The following is a 19,848-nucleotide window of genomic DNA, read 5'->3' as shown; positions in this document are numbered from 1 at the left end:
TGCCAGGCCAAGACTACCCAGTACCCAGGTAGCAAAAATGTATAATTTTGCATCGTTTTTACCATGCTAAACGTTTAAAAAGCCTATGCAACTTGGTTGTTTTTGGTAAGCTGGTTCTATCAGTTTGTGATTTAATTTCCACCTTTCGTTGTAGTAAACTTATCAAGCTTAAACAATGTCAGAGTAAGTAGGCTGCGCAACGAACTCCCACACTCCCACAGCCATAGTTATCACCACTTGCTGCTGACAAGTCAAAGAAAACATCTATGTCTTTTGATGTTTCCGATTTGCGTCACATTTTTTTTTTATAGTGATACTTGCTCTTTGCTATTTCTGTTACGTTTAGATGATGTCACGTCATTATGCCGATTTGAGATATAATTTAATTCAAGACGTTGTATGGATGAAAACCTTTTACAAGTTTTATACTGTGCTGAGAGTAAAAAAGAAACACAAATGATAAATATTGAAGAAATTGAGTCTCCTTGTAGGGTTTTGCCTAATCTGAATCTCCCAGTGTAGGTTTTTTTGCTATCTGACGCTGTTTTAGTTATTAAAACTATAATTTAATCTGTCTAGTCTAGGGGTATGATTGGGCTACCTATAAGAGTTACACAAGTTAAATGGAATATTAAATATATTTGTTATAAATATAGGCTCCACGAGAAACGAAGGTAACTGCATCAATAAATAAAATTAGTTTTTTCGCACCTTGCCTTTCTACCATATCATGTGATCTGTTTAACACCTTTTGATGCAGTTACCTTTGATTCTCGTGGAGCCTATATCGTTGAGTTTGAGCTAGTCAGAAGTACTGTGCAGTTTTTGTCTTTTTCTGTTTATAGATTTAGTTAACCATTGTATTTTTTTCAGATGCAGTTAAGTTGTATGTATAATACATTGTTTCTGAAGAGGACATCTTGTAATGTCGAAAACGTTCGATACTTAATTTGTTGCGTAGTTTTATGTTTATGTAAATGTAATAAACTTGACGATGTTAAACTTGATCACGTTGCTCGGCTTCGTATGCCTATGGTTCAACAGGACAAACTCTCTACCGAAGTTCTATTATTTCGTTAAGTGCAAAAAACAATTTTTGTATGTATAAAAAATGAATTTGCTACTGTGACAGATGAAATTACTACCGTATTCAAAAGAACAAATAGTTTTAGTTCGAAGTAAGCAAATCTCGCGTCATTCATGCATAGCAGCAGTCGTGCTTTGCGTCATTTATACATTGCGGCATTCGTGCCTTGGGGCCTATGAATGGCGTCATTTGTGTTTGCGTCATTCGGACTGCGGCGTAAAGTCGTGTATCTGTAAAAGCCAGTAACTTATCCCTTGACACCAAGTTACTGAACGTGTCGCTATATTCTGGTGCAATCAATATTCTCGCGCCTAATCGTCCTCGCCAGAATATCGTATTCCCAACAAATGAATAAAGTTTGCGTCTGATTGTTACCACAACTCCACAAGTATGCTATATTAATATAACTTGTAACTTTTAGCTTGACTACAAAGTTACATATTCGAAACTGAAAGAAGTATTTCAGCTGGCGGGCAGGGTGGTAAAAGTTGATTTGATGTTGGATAAAGACAATAAGAGCAGAGGGATGGCTACAGTCACTTTTGATGAGCCATTTGAAGCTGCACAGGCAATATGTGAGTGTACAGGGAAATTTCAATTTTGCGTTTATTGATATTTGTTGTTTCAATGAAGCTTTTCATCTTTATTCTGTTTAAAAATTGTGCTTTAGTATCTAAACGAGATGTTTAGAAGTACCAGTGTCAAAAACAGTTCTTTCATAAGTGATGTAGTTTGACTTAAATCAATAAATTCGGAATGTAAGATCGTATCATTTAAGTCAAAACCTTTGCTCGTTGCATATAAGATTATAATGTAATTGTTGGATCATAGTTTGACAAGTGTAACTTCGTTGTGTGGGTTTTCAGCTGTTTTTTTGTTTGTTTCATGTTTCAATTGCGTTGTCAAAAATAGAAGTTGCTTACCATTATGGTTTATTATTAAGTTTAATGCTTAAGAAATGCATTGTACTAACTTATAATTTGGCAAAGGAGCCTCATAAAGTTTTTTTTTTTAACTTTTATGCTACTTCTTGTTTGTTACAGCCATGTTGAACAATCAAAAGTTGTACGACAGGACCATGATTGTAAAAATGGACAAAGATAACTTTCGGGATAAGCCGAGTGGGGGTGATTTGCCAAGTGGTCTATCAGGGATAGGTCCTTCTTTGAACAAGCGCAATCGAGATCCCATGTCAGGTTTGAGCTGCTTTGAAATTATTTTTTGGTAGAAAATCTTTTTCATTATATGATGATCACAATAAACTGCAATTTTTTTTAAATTTTCGTCTGTTCAATGTTCATGTACTCTACCACCATTTTAGTTTTGAGAACATATATCTATTTTATACAGTATCGGTATTATAAACTTAAAAATCTAAAAAAAAATATGCCTCTACTAACTTCTCACAGGCATGGGCTCAGGAGGGGGCTATGGAGACACTGCAGGGTTGGGAAGTTCACTTGGAGCGTTATCCTCTAATACTCTAGGTTTGATATACATTCATTACTTTTGTATGACAATATGAGCAAAATATGGTATTTCTTGGATGAGAACAGCCAGACAGAATGGTGTGGAAACATATGTGGAGGCCATTTGCCAGCAGTGGCATGACTGGCTGATGATAATAATGATGAGCAAAAATAACCAAAAATTTTGAGTAAAATAATTTATTGACAAACGTCGATTTGCCAATAACAATCTGTCATGCGTACGTGTCACCCATTTTTCTTATTTCTCGCAATTATGCATATGCAATTGTGCACTGTGTTTTTCCAGCGCTTTCAAGTCTTGCAGCGATGTCAAGAGGTCTACCTGAGCTCAGCAAGCAAAATCCACCGCAAGCTAACTTTGCCGCAAGCTTATCAGCCCTGACTCAGCAAGCTAACAGAATCAGTGAAACGCTGCAATCTTCTAACTCAGGTTGAAAAGCGGTATTGTTTTGTATTGGATTGTACGCTATAGCCTGTGTGAATTTGGAACACCTTATAATAATAGTAATCACGTTTTATTTTGCGTGTTGCTGTTTTAGGTTGCCAATAGCTTAGGCAATAGGCATGCTGGGCCTGCACAGGATACTTTGTTTCAACAAGTTTTGTTCCCAGCAAGTTCAAAATTGTTTTTGTTTTTTTCAGCTGGTTTAGGTCTCGGTTCATTGGGCGCCCTGAGCGGACTAAGTGAGCTGGCAAAGATGGGTCTGGGGAGGCCCAGTGGAAGGAGCGACCCTCTCGATCAGCGTATTATGGATGAACAAAGGGCAAGGCTGTTAGCTGCTACTCAACCAACAGGATTTTCTGACCGAGAGCGAATTGAAATGTACGTTGAATTTATCAAAAAAGAAATATTAAAGAGCATTAACAATAAAGAAAATCGAACATCAGATATGCAGAATGATTGCCCCAATACAGTGAACTGTGGAAAAAATAATATTACATGTTGACAAAATTTGATAGTCGTGAAGGCGTAGTTCTAGCGTCGAAACTAATATTTTAAACCTCACTACAAGCCGAAAAATGTTTTTTGGATCAGTGACATTGGCTGATTCAGGCTGGTATGATTTGATTGCCCATCACAAATTCGTGGGTGTACATTTTACTGACTTTAGCTTGTGTTACTACTTTCATCCTTTCTAGTCAAATTTCCAGGGACATAGCGCGTGTTGACAATCGCATCCGGGACATCGATCGTTCCATGGCAGCCACTGAAAGGGGTCGAACCGTTGGAAGTTCCCCTTCTTTGCCCCCGATGCCCCCTCCTATGAGTGCAGGCACCCGAATTCCGGGCACAGTGGTGTTTGTCCGCAATCTTCCATACACGCTCACATGGCAGACGCTAAGAGATAAATTTTCCAGATGCGGTAAGCGGGAAAACAATTCGTATACAATGTTCCACAACAGATTAAAGTTTTTAGAAAACAGTTTATTGCAGTTAAACTATGTTTTTGCGACATCTACTGCAAACGCAACATTGCTATAGGAGTTTCTCAGCAGTCGAGTGCAGCAAGAATTCACTTGCTATAGGATGTAGGTTTTCGTTTTTTACCTAAACGCAATGTGTGAAAGTAAAAATGTGTCTTTGTAAAAATAATTTTTCTGGAATTGAGAAATGTTATTTCAGATGTTAAACTTGCCAGCTGTACAATGTACATACTGGCAATGAAAACGCTCTTCCGTGAAGAGTCAGAGTTTGCTGGGACTTGGAGTGTCTTTGTTGTATAAATTCTGCTTTTGAAACAGCACAGTTTGTTGATTAATATTATTCAGGTTTATGCTCAGTGCTCAGATCATTCTCCCCAGTTTTCGCTCTATCAGTCCGTTCTCCAAAGATGCTAAAAGTTATCGCTTGTGCGTAATATTTTTAAGTGATTTGAGCCACTGATTACAAACTGTCTTGGATATTGTTTTATGGACAGTGAATGATATTCTTCTTGCGTTTGAGGCCGCCGCAGGTCACGCTGTTAATCTGTTATATCCAGGCATAGCAGCCAATGAATTGTGTGCTCATCAAGCAGGATGAGTTCCTCTCGTTGGACACCGTGGCCGAGGGTTCATCCTTTGCCGCCCAGGTGTCTTGTGAGGTGGGGTATCTGGTTGTTACCATTCAATTCACAATTCATTCATTTTATTTTTCGTCATCAACGCGCCCGGGACGAAAAAGATACTGCTAACTACAATAGTCGATGTAGAGTTGTAGACCTACCAGCACGTTAATGAACGGGAAAAGGTGGCAAAACCTTGAAAGGTTTAAAACGTGCCTGAATAGTTAATCATGTAGTAGGCTATAATGCTATATGTCTGTAGTTAGCACTGCCACAAAACCCAAATCGTGAACCACGAAGGACTTACCACGAAAAAGTTGGCAACATGATTCCCAAATGATATTCTTATGTTTTTTTTAATCTTACAGGACGAGTTCTGTTCGCCGAGATAAAGATGGACAACGGAAAGTCACGTGGCTTCGGGAACGTTCGATTTGAAACACCAGAGCAAGCACAACAAGCTGTCAGACATCTTGATGGAATGGACATCGATGGACGGAAAATCGCTGTTCACATTGACAACCGTAATTGAAGCTCATTTAACTCTTATTGAAAGTTTAACATACAAGCATGGCTTTTTTACTGCCGCGAAAGAAGTCTTGACTCAACACTGCATTTGAAATCGATAGTGTTGTGTGATGCGTGTTTTAGTTAGCGCCAACGTCATTTATACGTTTTTGGACAAATGAAACAAGATTTCACTAAGTTTTGTAACTTCAATGATTGTTTTCTTCTTCTTCGTTTGAACCTTCTTCGCCACTCCAAGGGTCGAGGGGCTCTGCCTTTTACCACCCTTGGGCAGTGGCGGCGACGCGGTCTAACTTAGATGTTTGGGCAGGTGTCGAGCAGCCATTCAATTGATTTGTCATCCAGTTCACGCAGACCACGCACACCATTTGGTGCATGGTAGATGGCGCAATTACAAATGGTGTGGTCTACGGTTTGTTCCTCCATGCCACACTCACAAATCGCGGATGGAGCCATCCCCCATTTGTGCATGTTGGAGCGGAATAGTCCGACGCCAGTACGCAGGTAGTTGAGTCGCACCCAGGCCTTCCTTGGCAAATGCATTCCGGTTGGGTGGTTGCTGGTGTCGGAGATGAAACTTTGGAGTCTTGAGGAGTTCTTCTTCCACTCCGAGCTCCATTGGTGGTCCGCCCAGGTAGCCGCACTGATGGATTGGTCTTCAGCGGTTTTCATCAGCAGTTGTGCGGCACGTACAAATGGGTGTCTTGATTTCAGTCGCTGAGGTTTCTCGTTTACAGACTCATATAGACTTGAGTAGAGCAAGTGGTTGGGGTTCGTAGCGCGACGAGAAAGAGACAGGATAGCTTCTTCGCGACGAAGCTCAGCTGGTTGGATGCCTGCAAGGACAGGGAGATTTTCCGATGGTGTAGGTCGCAGGCATCCTGTCACGATACGCAAGGCGTCGTTTATGGCAGTGTCGATTTGATGGCAGTGGGCACTGCGGCTCCAGACAGGTGCACAGTATTCTGCTGGAGCGTGAACTAGCGCGATGGTGGCAATGCGCAGGGTATCGACTCCGGCTCCCCAACCTGAGCCGGCCAGACGCCTTAGCAAAGCTGTGCGTGTTGAGATCTTTTTGCGTAGTGACTCCAAATGTTGACGGTAAGTGAGCGACCTGTCCAGGACTACCCCTAGATATTTAGGGTTTGGGCAGAAGGGCAGGGTTTTTCCATCGGTGTTGATCTTGAGCTCACGCTTCGCTTCCCGGTTGTTTAAGTGGAAGGCTGTCGTCACTGTTTTGGTTTCGCTGAGCTTCAGTCTCCATCTCTGGAGGTATGCCGAAAGTGTCGACATGTCCTGGTTTAGAGTCTCTTCTAATGTATCCTTCTTAGTCTCTTCTAATGTAATGTATCTAATGATTGTTTTAAAATAGAATAATGTGATATTGTTGCACTGCGTTGATTTGGGTTGAAAGAAAGAAGCAGCAAATGATTGAGTTGTCAGGTGAAGTTTTGCTTTACTTTGCCAGAACAGCGCGCAAGGTATAGCAATGTTTCCTTAGTGTTGCTGTGGCCTGCATGAATTTGGCACAGCTCATAATAATAGAAATCAAGTTTTATTCTGTCCCCATTGCGACAAAATACTATAGGCTACACTGCGGTCACAGATGTGGTAACCAGACAGCAGCGAAGTCATTCAAGTCATCTGCTCTCTTTATTTTGGCGTGCCAAGCATGTGGTGCTATCTTTGCCAAGACACAGACGCCTGCTCTGGAGCGGTGTTGAACTCACGTCCATTTGAACGTCGCGCATCCGTTCTCCCCACTCGGCCACACAACCGACGAACGGTTTTACCTCAGCTCAATGGTGGGTTCAGTTGACTGAATACGCTGTTAATCATAACGTGTTTCATAACTTACACATTAAGGGAATTTTAAAGTTTGTTGCAAAGTCACTGAAGTTTACTGAATTTAATAAAACTTAAATAATAACTTAGTAAACTGGCTTGGTACGTTGACGTCGCTATCTCAGGGACGTATCCTCAAGGGAAGCATTGCTTCCCCTGTCAAAATTGAAAAAAATGAAGATGGCATTTTTCAGTAAAACGATTTCGTAATTTCTTTACTGATTTCAACTCGGGTTTTAATTAAAAAAAAGTTGGAAGCAAAGATTCGTATCGCATCCCTTGCTCTCGTTATTGCTACACGAAGAAAAAAGCAGCGCGATTTACTTTTCTTTTAACTAATCTGTGAAAGCAAATTTTAAATTGCTGACCTTGTCGTAGGGTTGCGCTTTTTTTAAATTAACTCTTCAATATGCATATGGTGTTACGGCCAATCTCTGTACAAATCAAACGTCATATAAAACCGTTCAAGTCTACTGAATATTACGTCATGGAAGTTGCTAGAAAATGTGCCAAAATTGCACCAGCGTTCATAAGAATTGTGTCAAACCTGTCAGACCTGTTTGGGCCTGTTTAAACAGGAAATATTACATCAGCTTTAAACACCTGTTGGAATGACTTCATAATTGTCTTTCATTATTGCGTCACAGTACTGCATACGTGAATTTGAGATATTGCTATCTATTCTGGTCATTCGTAAAATGATTGTTTGAAAGTTGGCCGCACATTTAACTGTTGGCTTAGTGCTTGCTAGCTGGACAAAGGTTCCGTCTTTTATCCAAGTAATCTGTTGTGTAGTGACAGTTTAAGTGGTGTAGGCGTTGCACCCCCTCGTTTTCGGTAGCCTCGGGCTAATTTTACAGGAATACACTGTTTGAAAAGAAGTTCAAGTGTGTGTTTCTTCGGTCATTATATACAGACGAACGGATTAGGGAACTTTATGTTAAAATTTTCCCAAGAAGAGATTATGGTTTACCGCTGTGACCATATGGTAATAATCAATATTTCTCAAATATCGTCACCTTACCAGATGAAACCATATTCACCATTGTTCAATCATGTTCTACGCTTGTGTAATTCGTAATGTGACGGATTAAAGCTCATCTGCTACAGTCTATTTATACTGTACTTGCTATTTTTTGGGCTGCTTTCAGAATTATTTTGGCTACAATTTATTAAAATCCTCTACAAGTAGTACATTTTATTATTTTTAATAGAAACAGGTAAATATATCCATTTGACTTTTTGTCTAATATTTTCCTTGTTTTGGCTTTTTTTGTATTATTTTGGCTTTAAGACCTTTTCATAGTCTGGCAACTCTGCTCTGTTGGATATTGTGCTAGGCCAGGGGTCACCAAACTTTTTTCTCTGAGGGCCGAATTGTTGCGAGATTAACAGCTGCGGGCCGGATGCAAATTGCGAAAAGATATACAACTACAGTATTTAGAATCTCCATTGACTTGAATTGAGCACAATAAATAACAAACTCAGCGGTGGAATAGCAAAGTTGTGATGAAAATCGAAAGGTTGCTGGAAAAGCTATCCCCTGCTGTGATCAGTGCCGGTCTTTGGGGTGTGCAAACCGTGCGATCGCACAGGGCCCGCAATTTACTCAGAAAATGTAGTAATTTTTGTCATTTCCAATGGAAAAATTTCGATTCAAAAGCAAGTACCGGTATCCTTTAAGTCAAAGAAAACCAGGGCCCTGAAGAAAACATGATCTTATCGTTTTGCTATGCCACCGAACAGGGATACACCATTTTACAGTAATATTCATACTCAAATTTTTGTTGAACATGCTCTCAGAATGCAACAAATTCAATGTAATCTTTCAAAATTTTTGCCCGCCGGCCGTCAACTCCCCCCCCCTTTCCCTTTCAAAATACCTAGCTACGCTACTGAATTGGATCATTGTCATTGGGGCCCGCAAAGGATATTCCGCACAGGGCCCGAAATACCCTAAGACCGGCACTGCTATGATACACTGCAAGGCATCGTGCTCTTGAAAAAACATTACACTGATGAATCCTTGGTGTTTTGAACAACAAAGGTTGAGATGTCATAAGAAACTAGCCTATATCGAAAAATCATTAGCAGGTTGCGTGTAGCTAAACAGCAACGTCAGTCCTTTACAAAAAGTTTGGTAACTTTTTTCCTTATCAGTTGTAGTGCAGCTGTTATTTCCGCAGCACGTGGCGGGCCGGATAAAATTAGTTCGCGGGCCGTAGTTTGGTGACCCCTGTGGTAGGCTATGTAATGAGAAATCTAAGGCGTTGTTATGGTTATAATATCGGCTTAGTAAGCAAAAGTTTGAGCCAAATGTTGGCTTTGCACTGTTATCTGGATAGACTTAGGCATAAGACAGGATATGATCCGATATGTGAGGTCTATGCTTGACTTGACTGAAATAAATTTAAATTCTGGCTTAAGCTACTGTACTACAGCAGTAGGTAGCTGAGTTTTTGGTGTTCTCTAATTTTAGCCGCATTTTTTGTCCGTTTGTGTGCAAGAGCTACTTTTAATAAATATTACCGTACGGTACCCTAAAAGTGTTTCCAGAAAGCACCATAATCCATTATTTGAGTGTAATTTTGCAAAAACTTAATCCCTCACGAGTTGTATTGCTTCCTTTGCTCAACCAACCAAGATACGCCACTGCTATAAATAGCATCATGGTCTGGAAGCCAAACGCTGCCGTGCAAGATTTTACACAACAATCAGTGGCGGCTCGTCTATAGAAACTGCAGCACCCCTGCACATTTCAGAATTTTATTTCTTTTATTAATTTCACGTTTTTTTTCATTTCGGTTTTCTCTATAGATCCTACTGACTAGAAGTTTCATAATTTCTGGATTTTAAAAAATATTATGATTTTTTAAGTTTTGTATTTGGCAGCTCTGAACTGCAAGCCCTGCAGTTGCGATCTTATAAAAGAAGAACAAAGAGAAATTGTGACGTCATATTTTGGCTGAGGTTGCTTCAAATCCCACAATTTCGAACTGCAAATTTTGCAGTTGCTGGTCACGTGGTCAGGCCAGCTACTGTTGCAAATACTGTTGTTTTCAAGCACGATATTAGGTGGCTGCGACTGATGCTGTTACATGGTTAGACTAATGTGCTTTACTTTCTGCACGAAAAGATAAAGCTTAGACTAGGTTTTCATTATTGTTGTTAAATTAAATTTTACCTAGGTTCATTGTTAACTTACCGGTACGACAATAAGTTAAGGCCAAAAGTCACATGCTAAAACAGCCTATTTAAACGTGTTGAACATCAGGAAATTGAGTGCTAAAATAGCCTCAGAATTCATGAAATACCATTAAAATAAGGTCAAATTTTATGGGGTCTTGTCCCTAGACCCCTTGGCATCGCGCCTTTGGCGCTCGCTCTTTCACGTATAGGCTACCTCCGGTTGCAGCACCCCCTGCTATAAATACCACGAGCCGCCACTGAGTCAACAATAGTCTTTATGAGGTGTACAACCATAACCAAAGTGCACCACCTTCCATTGCACCTGTTTCTTACAGGAAACTTTTATTTTGTGTTAACAAAATAACGGTAGCTTACGTTACTATATTTACTAACGCCAAAAAAGTACAATGCCATCAAGGAGCTGGAAAATGGTTTTATTACCGCCTCTGCATATAAAATTATGTTTATTGAAGCAGTTTGTTAAAGCTTTTAATTTCAAAGAAGTTTTTTAAGAAATCATGATTTTCAGAATTAGCGGAAGCCAAACTAAAGGAAAGAATATTTGTTGGCCCCCGGCCCCAAGTCATGTTGACGTCACGATTCCTGGAGGAATAAATGTCTAAAATAGAAATGAAGGTATGGGGAGTTTTGTCGAGATGTTGATATTGTTTAGGAAACAATAAAGATCCAAATTACAAAGTGTTCCAGACGGTTGTTCGCCTGGTCAAACGTCATGTAGAAACCGTTCGGGTCTACTGAATATTACGTCATGGAAATTCCTAAAACATGAGCCAAAATTGCACCATCGTCCGTAAGACTCGTGTCAGACCGGTTTAAACCTGTTTCAGTTTGAGACCTGTTTGGACATGAAATATTGCGTCACGAACTGCTCTCGTGCCTTTGAGTTAGCCTATCACAAATTTTTCTGATTCATTCTCGAAGTTGTTTGTTGGAAGTCGGTCGCACATTTAACTGGTTTATTTGGTGCTTGCTAGCTGGACAAACTCTCCGTCTTTTATCCAAGTAATCTGTATCGTAGTGACAGTTTTAGAGGTGTATCGCGTTGCACCCCATTTCGATAGCCGCGGGCTAATTTTACAGAAATACACTGTTTGAAAAGAAGTTCAAGTGTGTGTTTCTTCGGTCATTATATACAGACGAACGGATTCGGGAACTTTATGTTACAATTTTCCCACGAAGAGATTATGGTTTACCGCTGTGACCATAAAAAATAAAAGACGAGTTCTTGTCAGTTGGTAGGTCAAGAAGAAATTAAAGCAAGAAAAATAAAAAACGATTTTGTTAGCTGGTAGGCCAAGAAGCACTTGAAGGCATAAAAATAAACGACGTGTTTGTTGTCAGCTAGTGCAGAAGAACTACTTAGAAGTACAAGAAATAATAAAAGAAGATTTGTTGGTTGGTAGTCTACACTCTTACAGAAGCAAAGAAAAGTAAAGACAATTCTTCTCAGTTTGGTACAGAAGAAAAATAACTTTGACATTCATTGGCAAGAAAGAAGATTAAAAGACAATCCATCTGTGCTTGTAGATTCAAGTGGAAGAATCCAAGCAAGTTTTGTGGACTTTAGGACTTCATACCCGTACAGCTACGGTATCGTGCATTTAAATTCTTTTTTGTATTTTTACGGTCTTTGCAGTTAAGTTTTTTATAACTACTGTAGCCTAATAAATTTGTGTGTTTGTGTAACTTAATTTTTTTAATTGTTAATTTAGCCCCAACATTTAATATGTCTACACTCGGTGGCGACAAGAACTCGACCGCCGTAGACTCGACTGAGTTTAAGCCTGATGATGTTCTTTGCGGTCGGGCAGGCCATTCTGGGGAGGGGCCCAATAACGATGAGGCTAAGTCAGTTCAAGAGGCCCGGCATCTTAGAAGGGATATTTTGACTGAAATTGGGGAACTTTCTGTAGCCCTAGGTTCTTTGAGTGATAAGCAGGAACTGTTAATTCTTAGATCTAAGTTATCTACTTTAGAAGAGGAATTACGGCATTTCCATGCTCTTTTGACTAAAATCTTTAATTCTGCAATCTTGGCAGAACTTCGTGATAGGGTAGATCCCGAATTTAACTCGTTAAAAAATAACTTTGAACAAAAAGAAAGTGAGTTCTCAGATATGTTGGATGCTGACATACATCCTGAGGATAGCGCTTCAAATGTAAGCACTAGGATGTCTAGGACTTCGTCTCGGATAGTGGCACAAATTAACCTGCAGCTAAGACGAGAGGAGCTCCAGATACAAGCTGAGGCCGAAGCGAGAGCTGCTGAGGCTGCCGCGAGAGCTGAGGCCGAAGCGAGAGCTGCTGAGGCCGCCGCGAGAGCTGAGGCCATTCGAGCTGAGGCTGCCGCGAGAGCTGAGGCCGAAGCGAGAGCTGCTGAGGCTGCCGCGCGAGCTGAGGCCATACGAACTGAGGCTGCCGCGAGAGCTGAGGCCATTCGAGCTGAGGCTGCCGCGAGAGCTGAGGCCGAAGCGAGAGCAGCTGAGGCCGCCGCGAGAGCTGCTGAGTTCGCACTCAAAGACGCTCAGTTGAGGGCTGAACAACGTAAAGAGGTAGTTTTAGCTGAATATCGATCAGAGGTGGGCTCTCGGCGTAGCTCTAAGAAGGGCTCTTCTAGCCATTCCAGAAATGAACATCAATCGCAGTTTAATTTACATAACCTTTTCCAAACGCCCGTTCAACCTGTGAGTGGACCAGGGCAATCCACACGTTTTCCAGCTGTTTCAGGAGGTCTCGGGGCCGCGGCTAAGGGTCTTCCGAATGCTGTAGAGCCAAGGTCTGCGAATTACAACCGAACTCCTCCCCCAGAGCGTACAGGTCACGGGGCCGCCATTAGTAGTAATGCTTTGCCCCCTTCACAGTTTTCTGCGCCGCTAGGTTTTGATCGCCCAGCTACACGTAATTTGGGTGGTTGTGAGAGGCGTATCGCGTCTCCTGATTTTAACGTGTGTGAGGATCGTGATCGGGCTGTGCACGTGACTGAGCCCACTCAGCCCCTTAAGGGATATAGCTTGTCTTCTCCCGCTAAATCGAGTTCTCAACAGCAGGATTGCTTTTTTGAATACCAAAATAGTAGGACGTTTTTCGATAAGGCGGCCTTGATTGGTTACGATGGTAATAATATGCCATTTATCTTCTTTAAAAATCGTGCTACGGCCTTAATGGCAGCTTCGCCCTTTAAGGGGACTTGTTTGACTTTGTTACAAGCAGCTTGTGTTAGAACAGCTGCGCAAACGATTGCTAATTTGGTTTCTGACACCCCTGGCTTGTCAGAGGAAGACAGGATAGAAATGTCGTTAGCTCGCTTGTCCCAGCGTTTTGGGGTTCGTGGAGGTCTTTTTGCAGAACCGGAAATTAGAAAGTATCGCTATGGTAGCAAATTGACTTCGACCTCTTCCAGTGATCTGAAAGAGTTTAAAGATGAATTATCGCAGTCTTTGCTTTACGCGCAAGCTTATGGTCAGCGTGACAAATTGGAAGGACGTTTTGTTTTGGATTTGGCTAAGCGACTCCCGTTTGACGCTAAACAGCGTTATCTTGACTTTTTAGGTGATCAGTATGGTGGCACTGATGAGCCTACTTTTCAGAGTTTGTTTGGATTTGTAGTACGGGAGGAAACGCGTAAGTCGACTGATTTTAGCATTATGCTAATGGGCGATTCTGGTGAGTCGCAGCATTTTAAAAAGTTTGGCAAAGGAAAATTGCCTTCATGTCCGGTTAGGCAGACGTCCGTAAAACCCCATGATGATGTGATGTCAGGGAGTTTGCAGTACTCGACTGTTGTTGGCGCACCGCGCGGTGGTGAAGCCAGACGTAAAAACCTACCGGCATGCATTTGTTGTTCGTCACGTGGTCAAGTTGAATATCATTTTTTGTCTAATTGTAAAGAATTTTTGCGCTTGACACCTAAAGATCGGAGAGATGTCATTGTGAAAGCTGGCAAATGCTTGAATTGTTTGCGCCAGCATATGGTTAGGGATTGCGTTCATGCAAATAACTGTCGTAAGTGTGGACCTAACAACGATAGGAAACACTATTTTCTTCTGCATGATTTTTATGTGACGTCACGTGATTCTCTGGATTCGGTTGGGAAAGATGGTAGCCACTTTAACAAGTCGAAATTCTGCCACTGAAATTGATTAGGATGAAACCGCTAACCAATCACAAGCTACGGTTTAAGTGACGTAAAAAATGGCGAAAAGAAGATGATAGAAAGCAAATTAAGTGATGGATTTTTTGTCAGCTGGTTGGCTTAGGGGTTAGGGTTAGGGGTAGAAAATAGTCATTTCATTGACGCGGGTTCGATTCCCACTACTTCTATTGCTCTTTTTCTTCTGTAATTACCAAATAAAGTTCAAAACAAGCATTAACTCTCTGGATGAGTGCGAGAAGGATCACAATTGGACGGTAGCCTCTTATAACATGTTGTGATTGGTTGGCGGTTGCATTCTAATCAATTTCAGTGGCAGAATTTCGACTTGTTAAAGTGGCTACCGGGAAAGATGATGCTCGTGCCAGGGTTCCTGTGCGTAATGTTAAGATTGGAAATGTTAAAGCAGCCTTTAACCGCGTTACTGCTGCTCGTGTTTTGAATCCAATGACTGGCAAATCGAAGTTGGTGTATTGTCAGCATGATCCTGGTTCGCAGTTGACGTTTGTTTCGAGTGATTTGGTGTGTGAACTTGATCTTAAACCGTACGATAAAGCGTCGTTTAAAATGGATACCCTGGCTGGTCAGAAAGCTACTTGTGCTGACCTTGTCAAACTCAACATCCAGTCGTTAGAGACAGATGAACTGTTTTGTGATATAACTTCGGTGGTTAACCCAGCTTGGGCTGATGATGTTAAAACTTTACCGCATAAACAAGATTTAAATGGTTTCCGTCATTTTCATGACGTGAATATGTTTCATTTGAATGATTGTAGTACTGTAGATGTACTGATTGGCAACGACAACGCTTATTTGATGTGTGCAAAAAAAGAGCGTGTTGGTGAAAATCGTAGTGAACCACATGCTTTGCTCACTCCTCTCGGTTGGTTGGCTTGTGGTGGTAAGTCACCCTTAGATGAAAGCGTTGCTAAAGTGTGCAGAGTGCAGACGTCTTCAGAGTCGGATGTCATCTCTGGCTTTCAGCGTAAAATTGAGTCTCGTGATATGGAAATAGCAGACCTGAATAAAGTCATTCAGGATTTGACGTTGCAAAATGAAACCTGTGAATTGTCTCGCAATGGTAAGTTGGCTAGAGAACTTGTTGAACCGAATATTGAGTTGAAAGATGGTCGATTTGAGATACCTGTTCCGTTGAAGGAAGATATTGATCTACCTAACAATTTTGTGTTGGCGTCAGATAGAGTTGCTGCTTTAAGGAAGAAGGCTTTAAAACAACCTGAACTGCGTGATTTCCTTACTGACACCATGAAAGATCTTAAATCAAATGGCTATATTGAGCGTACTGGTGAAGCAGGAAATGTCAAGGGATTTGAATGGTATTTACCATACTTTGTTACGTCACAATTAAAAAAGCGCATTGTTTACGATGGCAAGTCTGAATTTCGAGGAACTTGTGTTAATGATGTAATGTTTTCGGGTCCTGACTTGTTAAACCCTCTGGTAGATGTCTTGGCTAGATTTCGGCTTGGTAGATTTGGTCTCATGGCTGATGTGACTAAATGCTTCTTTCAAATAAAGTTACCTGAGTCGCAAAGGGATTTGTTTCGTATATTGTGGTTTGAAGATGATGACCTTGAAAATGGTAGGATGGTACCATTTCGTTTTTGTGTACACCCTTGGGGAATAAAGAGTAGCCCGTATATCGCTTGCTTGGCTATAAAGAAAATGATCGAGCAGAATCCCAGCAGTGCTGGTGAATTGACTCTCTGCAATATTGCAAATAATATGTACATGGATGATTTTATATTTTCGGCTGATAGCTTAGAGGAAGCTCAGCAAATCACTCATGAATCAATTGCTTTGTTTGATAGCCGTGGGTTTAAACTTGGTAAGTGGAGTGCTAACAAGGAGGCTATGATTGTCTTGTCAAATTTGGATAATGAGATGCTTTCACCTTTGATTCGTGACATTGACTTTCAGACTGAAAATATGACTTTGCCATCAGCGAAGACATTGGGTTGTGTGTGGCAAACCGAGTCTGACGAGATGCGTATCGCATGTTCCTTAAAGCCCTTAGCTAAACACACGCGCCGAAGTATGCTCAGTCAGCTTGGACAAAATTTTGATCCGCTAGGCTTTGGAGCGCCATTTTTTCTAAAAGCACGCCTTATACTTCAGCAATTGGCGATAGACAAGTTTGATTGGGACACCGAGGTCCCTGATAGCTTTGTTAAAGAGTGGGAGTCGTGGCTTCGCTCTTTGGACCTGCTTAAGGATTTTTCGTTACCGAGATGGTATTTTGCAAACTCTGGTGTGTGCAGTCCGGTTGATATTGTTTCATATCAATTGCATGGGTTTAGTGATGCTTCGAATCAAGCTTTCTCTTCTGTTGTTTACTTACGTAGACTGGTTAACGGAGTTCCGAGTGTGTCTTTCGTTCTGGGTAAATCTACCATTGTTGTAAAAAATCAGTTTTCTTGGCCGATAGCTAGGAAAGAGCTTGTTGCCGCTTTGAATACAGCAAGACTCGTGAAGCAGGCCTACGAGGCATTGAAGATGCCCGACTGCCTTAAGTATTTTTGGTATGATTCTCGTACTGTGTTGCAGTGGGTTAAAAACCCTGATTTACGTTTGAATAAGTTTATTACGCGTCGAGTTGAGCATATTTTATTGTTGTCTGGAGCCCAGGATTGGCGTTTTTGCCCTACCGATATGAACCCAGCTGATGTTGGCACAAGGCCAAATCTTATTACAAAGAAAGAATTTCGAGAGTTGTGGTTAAATGGTTCTAGTCTTCTCTACCAGTGTGAGGAAATTCCATCTGTAGAAAATGCCACTCCAGTACCTGTCCATAGCCTATATCTTCGTGACGAAGAGGAGTCGCTTGACGTTGGACAGGGTGGTCTTCACAGATTGATCGAGGCCGCACCTTCTTTGTATGTTATGAAAAAGAGAATCGCTTATTTGGTTGCTTTTGTTGAATTTTTGTGCTGTAAAACGAGAAAGCGTAGCTTTGTGAAGCCAAAACTGGATGCATCTTATCTTAACAGTGCTTCAGAGTTGGCTGTGAAGTTTGTTCAGAAGAGCGTGTATGGCGATGTGGTACATTTAATGACCAAACGATCGCCGGATGCCCTTGAGGAAGTGATAAAGCGAGGTAGTGTTGGCGCTTCGCAACGTGAGAAGGAACGCTTGAAAGAATTACGTTCACTTAAAAAGTACAGACCTTGTGTAGATGACGCTGGTGTAATCCGCATTGAAGGGCGCTTAAGTAATTCTCCCGAGATCTCTCTTGAAGCAAAGCATCCGATTGTTTTGCCTTCAAAGCACCCTTTCACTAGGCTTGTTGTACTGTCGCATCATAATGGAAATGCGCACTGTGGAGTACAGCACACTTTGTTGTCTACGCGACAGAAGTTTTGGATCGCTAATGGTAATGCCTCCGTGAAGAGGTATCTTAATGACTGTGGTGTATGCGCGATTGAGAAAGCTCGACCTATAAGGCAGCTCATGTCTGATTTACCTTTGTCTCACACAACTGCGCATAGGAAACCCTTTTTTGATTGCGGCTTAGACTATCTTGGACCTTTAACTTTCGTTGAAGGTAGAAGTCACAAAAAAGCTTGGGGACTCTTGTTCACATGTATGGCATCTCGCGCTATTCATGTTGAGCTGGTTACGTCATTGTCGCTGAGTGATTTTTTACTTGTCTTTACAAGGTTTACAGATTTACGTGGGCAGGTTAATGCTATCTATTCCGACAATGGAAGTACCTTTCAGGCAGCATCTAAGAAGTTACCCGAGTTGATAGGATCAGCTGAATTTCACAACGCCCTGAGACAGAGAGAGATAAACTGGGAATTTATACCTCCGTATGCTCCGGCGCAAGGTGGCGCCTGGGAGGCAATGGTTAAACAATTTAAAATTGCATTTTTTCACATTTTGGACTCTTCAATTCGTAAGCCCAATTTTATTGAACTGCTTACGTACACAGGCAGTGCCGTTCGGATCGTGAACGAACGCCCTTTGGTACCTTTGAGTGACGACCCTAGGGATTTTACTGTCATCACCCCTGCCTCACTTTTGACCCCATACTTAGACCCATACTGTGCTGTTGGGCAACCACATGATCGTGACCAACTAAGAAGGGATTATCGGTTCAATTTGTCACTTTCTCAGCAGTTTTGGAGTAAATGGATCGATTTTTACTTGCCAGGTCTTCAGGGCCGGAAAAAATGGCTAAAAATGGCCGAGAATTTGGAGCCTGGTCAACTTGTAGTGGTAGGTTCTCTCCAGGACATTGGTAAACGTGGGAAGTATCAACTTGGGAGGGTGCATGAGGTAGTTCCACAAATTAGGAAAGGGAAGCCTGTGGTTCGTAGAGCTAAAGTTGCCGTCTGCAACTATGATAAGAGTACGGGGAAAGTGAAAGTAGACTATGTGTTGAGGGATATTTCGTGCCTCGCCCCGTAAAGAACACCTAAGTGTTAGGGTTTGAGCCTGGTTTTGTCTGCGGTGGCCGACCCTTGTCTGAGCCCAGAACAGTCGGTTATTATCGCAACCATTGTATATAGCGTCATTTTAGCGTGTATCTATGGTACCAATTTCATGTATCGTCGTGTTTATTCTTAATGCTGTTCATTCTTTGCATGCCCTTTGTATTTGCGTATTAACTTAAACGTGAGTGATTCAAACAATTTGTGTATCATGTGTTTTTATTCATTGGCTCACAATTGTCGTCAATTCTTTTTTAGTTATGCCATGTCAGACTGTCATAACTAGGGGCCGCTATGTTCCAGACGGTTGTTCGCCTGGTCAAACGTCATGTAGAAACCGTTCGAGTCTACTGAATATTACGTCATGGAAATTCCTAAAACATGAGCCAAAATTGCACCATCGTCCGTAAGACTCGTGTCAGACCGGTTTAAACCTGTTTCAGTTTGAGACCTGTTTGGACATGAAATATTGCGTCACGAACTGCTCTCGTGCCTTTGAGTTATCACAAATTTTTCTGATTCATTCTCGAAGTTGTTTGTTGGAAGTCGGTCGCACATTTAACTGGTTTATTTGGTGCTTGCTAGCTGGACAAACTCTCCGTCTTTTATCCAAGTAATCTGTATCGTAGTGACAGTTTTAGAGGTGTATCGCGTTGCACCCCATTTCGATAGCCACGGGCTAATTTTACAGAAATACACTGTTTGAAAAGAAGTTCAAGTGTGTGTTTCTTCGGTCATTATATACAGACGAACGGATTCGGGAACTTTATGTTACAATTTTCCCACGAAGAGATTATAGTTTACCGCTGTGACCACAAAGAGATAGTAAAGGCACTGATCACAAGCTACCAAATGATAAAATATGTCGCATGTCCTTTTAGTCCTATAGAATTTCTGGTCAACCTAGAAAAAATTCTTATAAAGACGTATGACATGCCAGGGGCGCGAGAAGTAGGGGTGCTCAAGGGACTGCAGCCCCCCTAGAACAAATTTAGCCCCCCCTGGAATTTTCAATAATTGCTTCAGCTCCCCCTAGA

The 19,848-nt window shown here is 41.4% G+C and overlaps 1 protein-coding gene across 1 annotated transcript in view; it reads left to right on the top strand.

Moving 5' to 3' along the window:
* Positions 1–6,741, top strand: part of LOC145765126 (myelin expression factor 2-like) — a 33,839-nt gene extending 27,098 nt beyond the window's left edge. Inside the window, exons 7-13 of the mRNA XM_082576880.1 lie at positions 1,509–1,662; positions 2,131–2,283; positions 2,497–2,574; positions 2,864–3,007; positions 3,220–3,400; positions 3,730–3,941; positions 4,991–6,741. Of these exons, the coding sequence (XP_082433006.1) occupies positions 1,509–1,662; positions 2,131–2,283; positions 2,497–2,574; positions 2,864–3,007; positions 3,220–3,400; positions 3,730–3,941; positions 4,991–5,154 (1,086 nt within the window). The 3' untranslated portion in view covers positions 5,155–6,741. The remainder of the gene's footprint in view (positions 1–1,508; positions 1,663–2,130; positions 2,284–2,496; positions 2,575–2,863; positions 3,008–3,219; positions 3,401–3,729; positions 3,942–4,990) is intronic.
* The last annotated feature ends 13,107 nt before the right edge of the window (positions 6,742–19,848 follow it).

Source organism: Aplidium turbinatum, chromosome 2, assembly GCF_918807975.1.
Source record: "Aplidium turbinatum chromosome 2, kaAplTurb1.1, whole genome shotgun sequence".
Taxonomy (NCBI): Eukaryota; Metazoa; Chordata; class Ascidiacea; order Aplousobranchia; family Polyclinidae; genus Aplidium; species Aplidium turbinatum.
The sequence above is the reverse complement of the archived record's forward strand: the minus strand, read 5'-3'. Positions and strand labels throughout refer to the sequence as shown.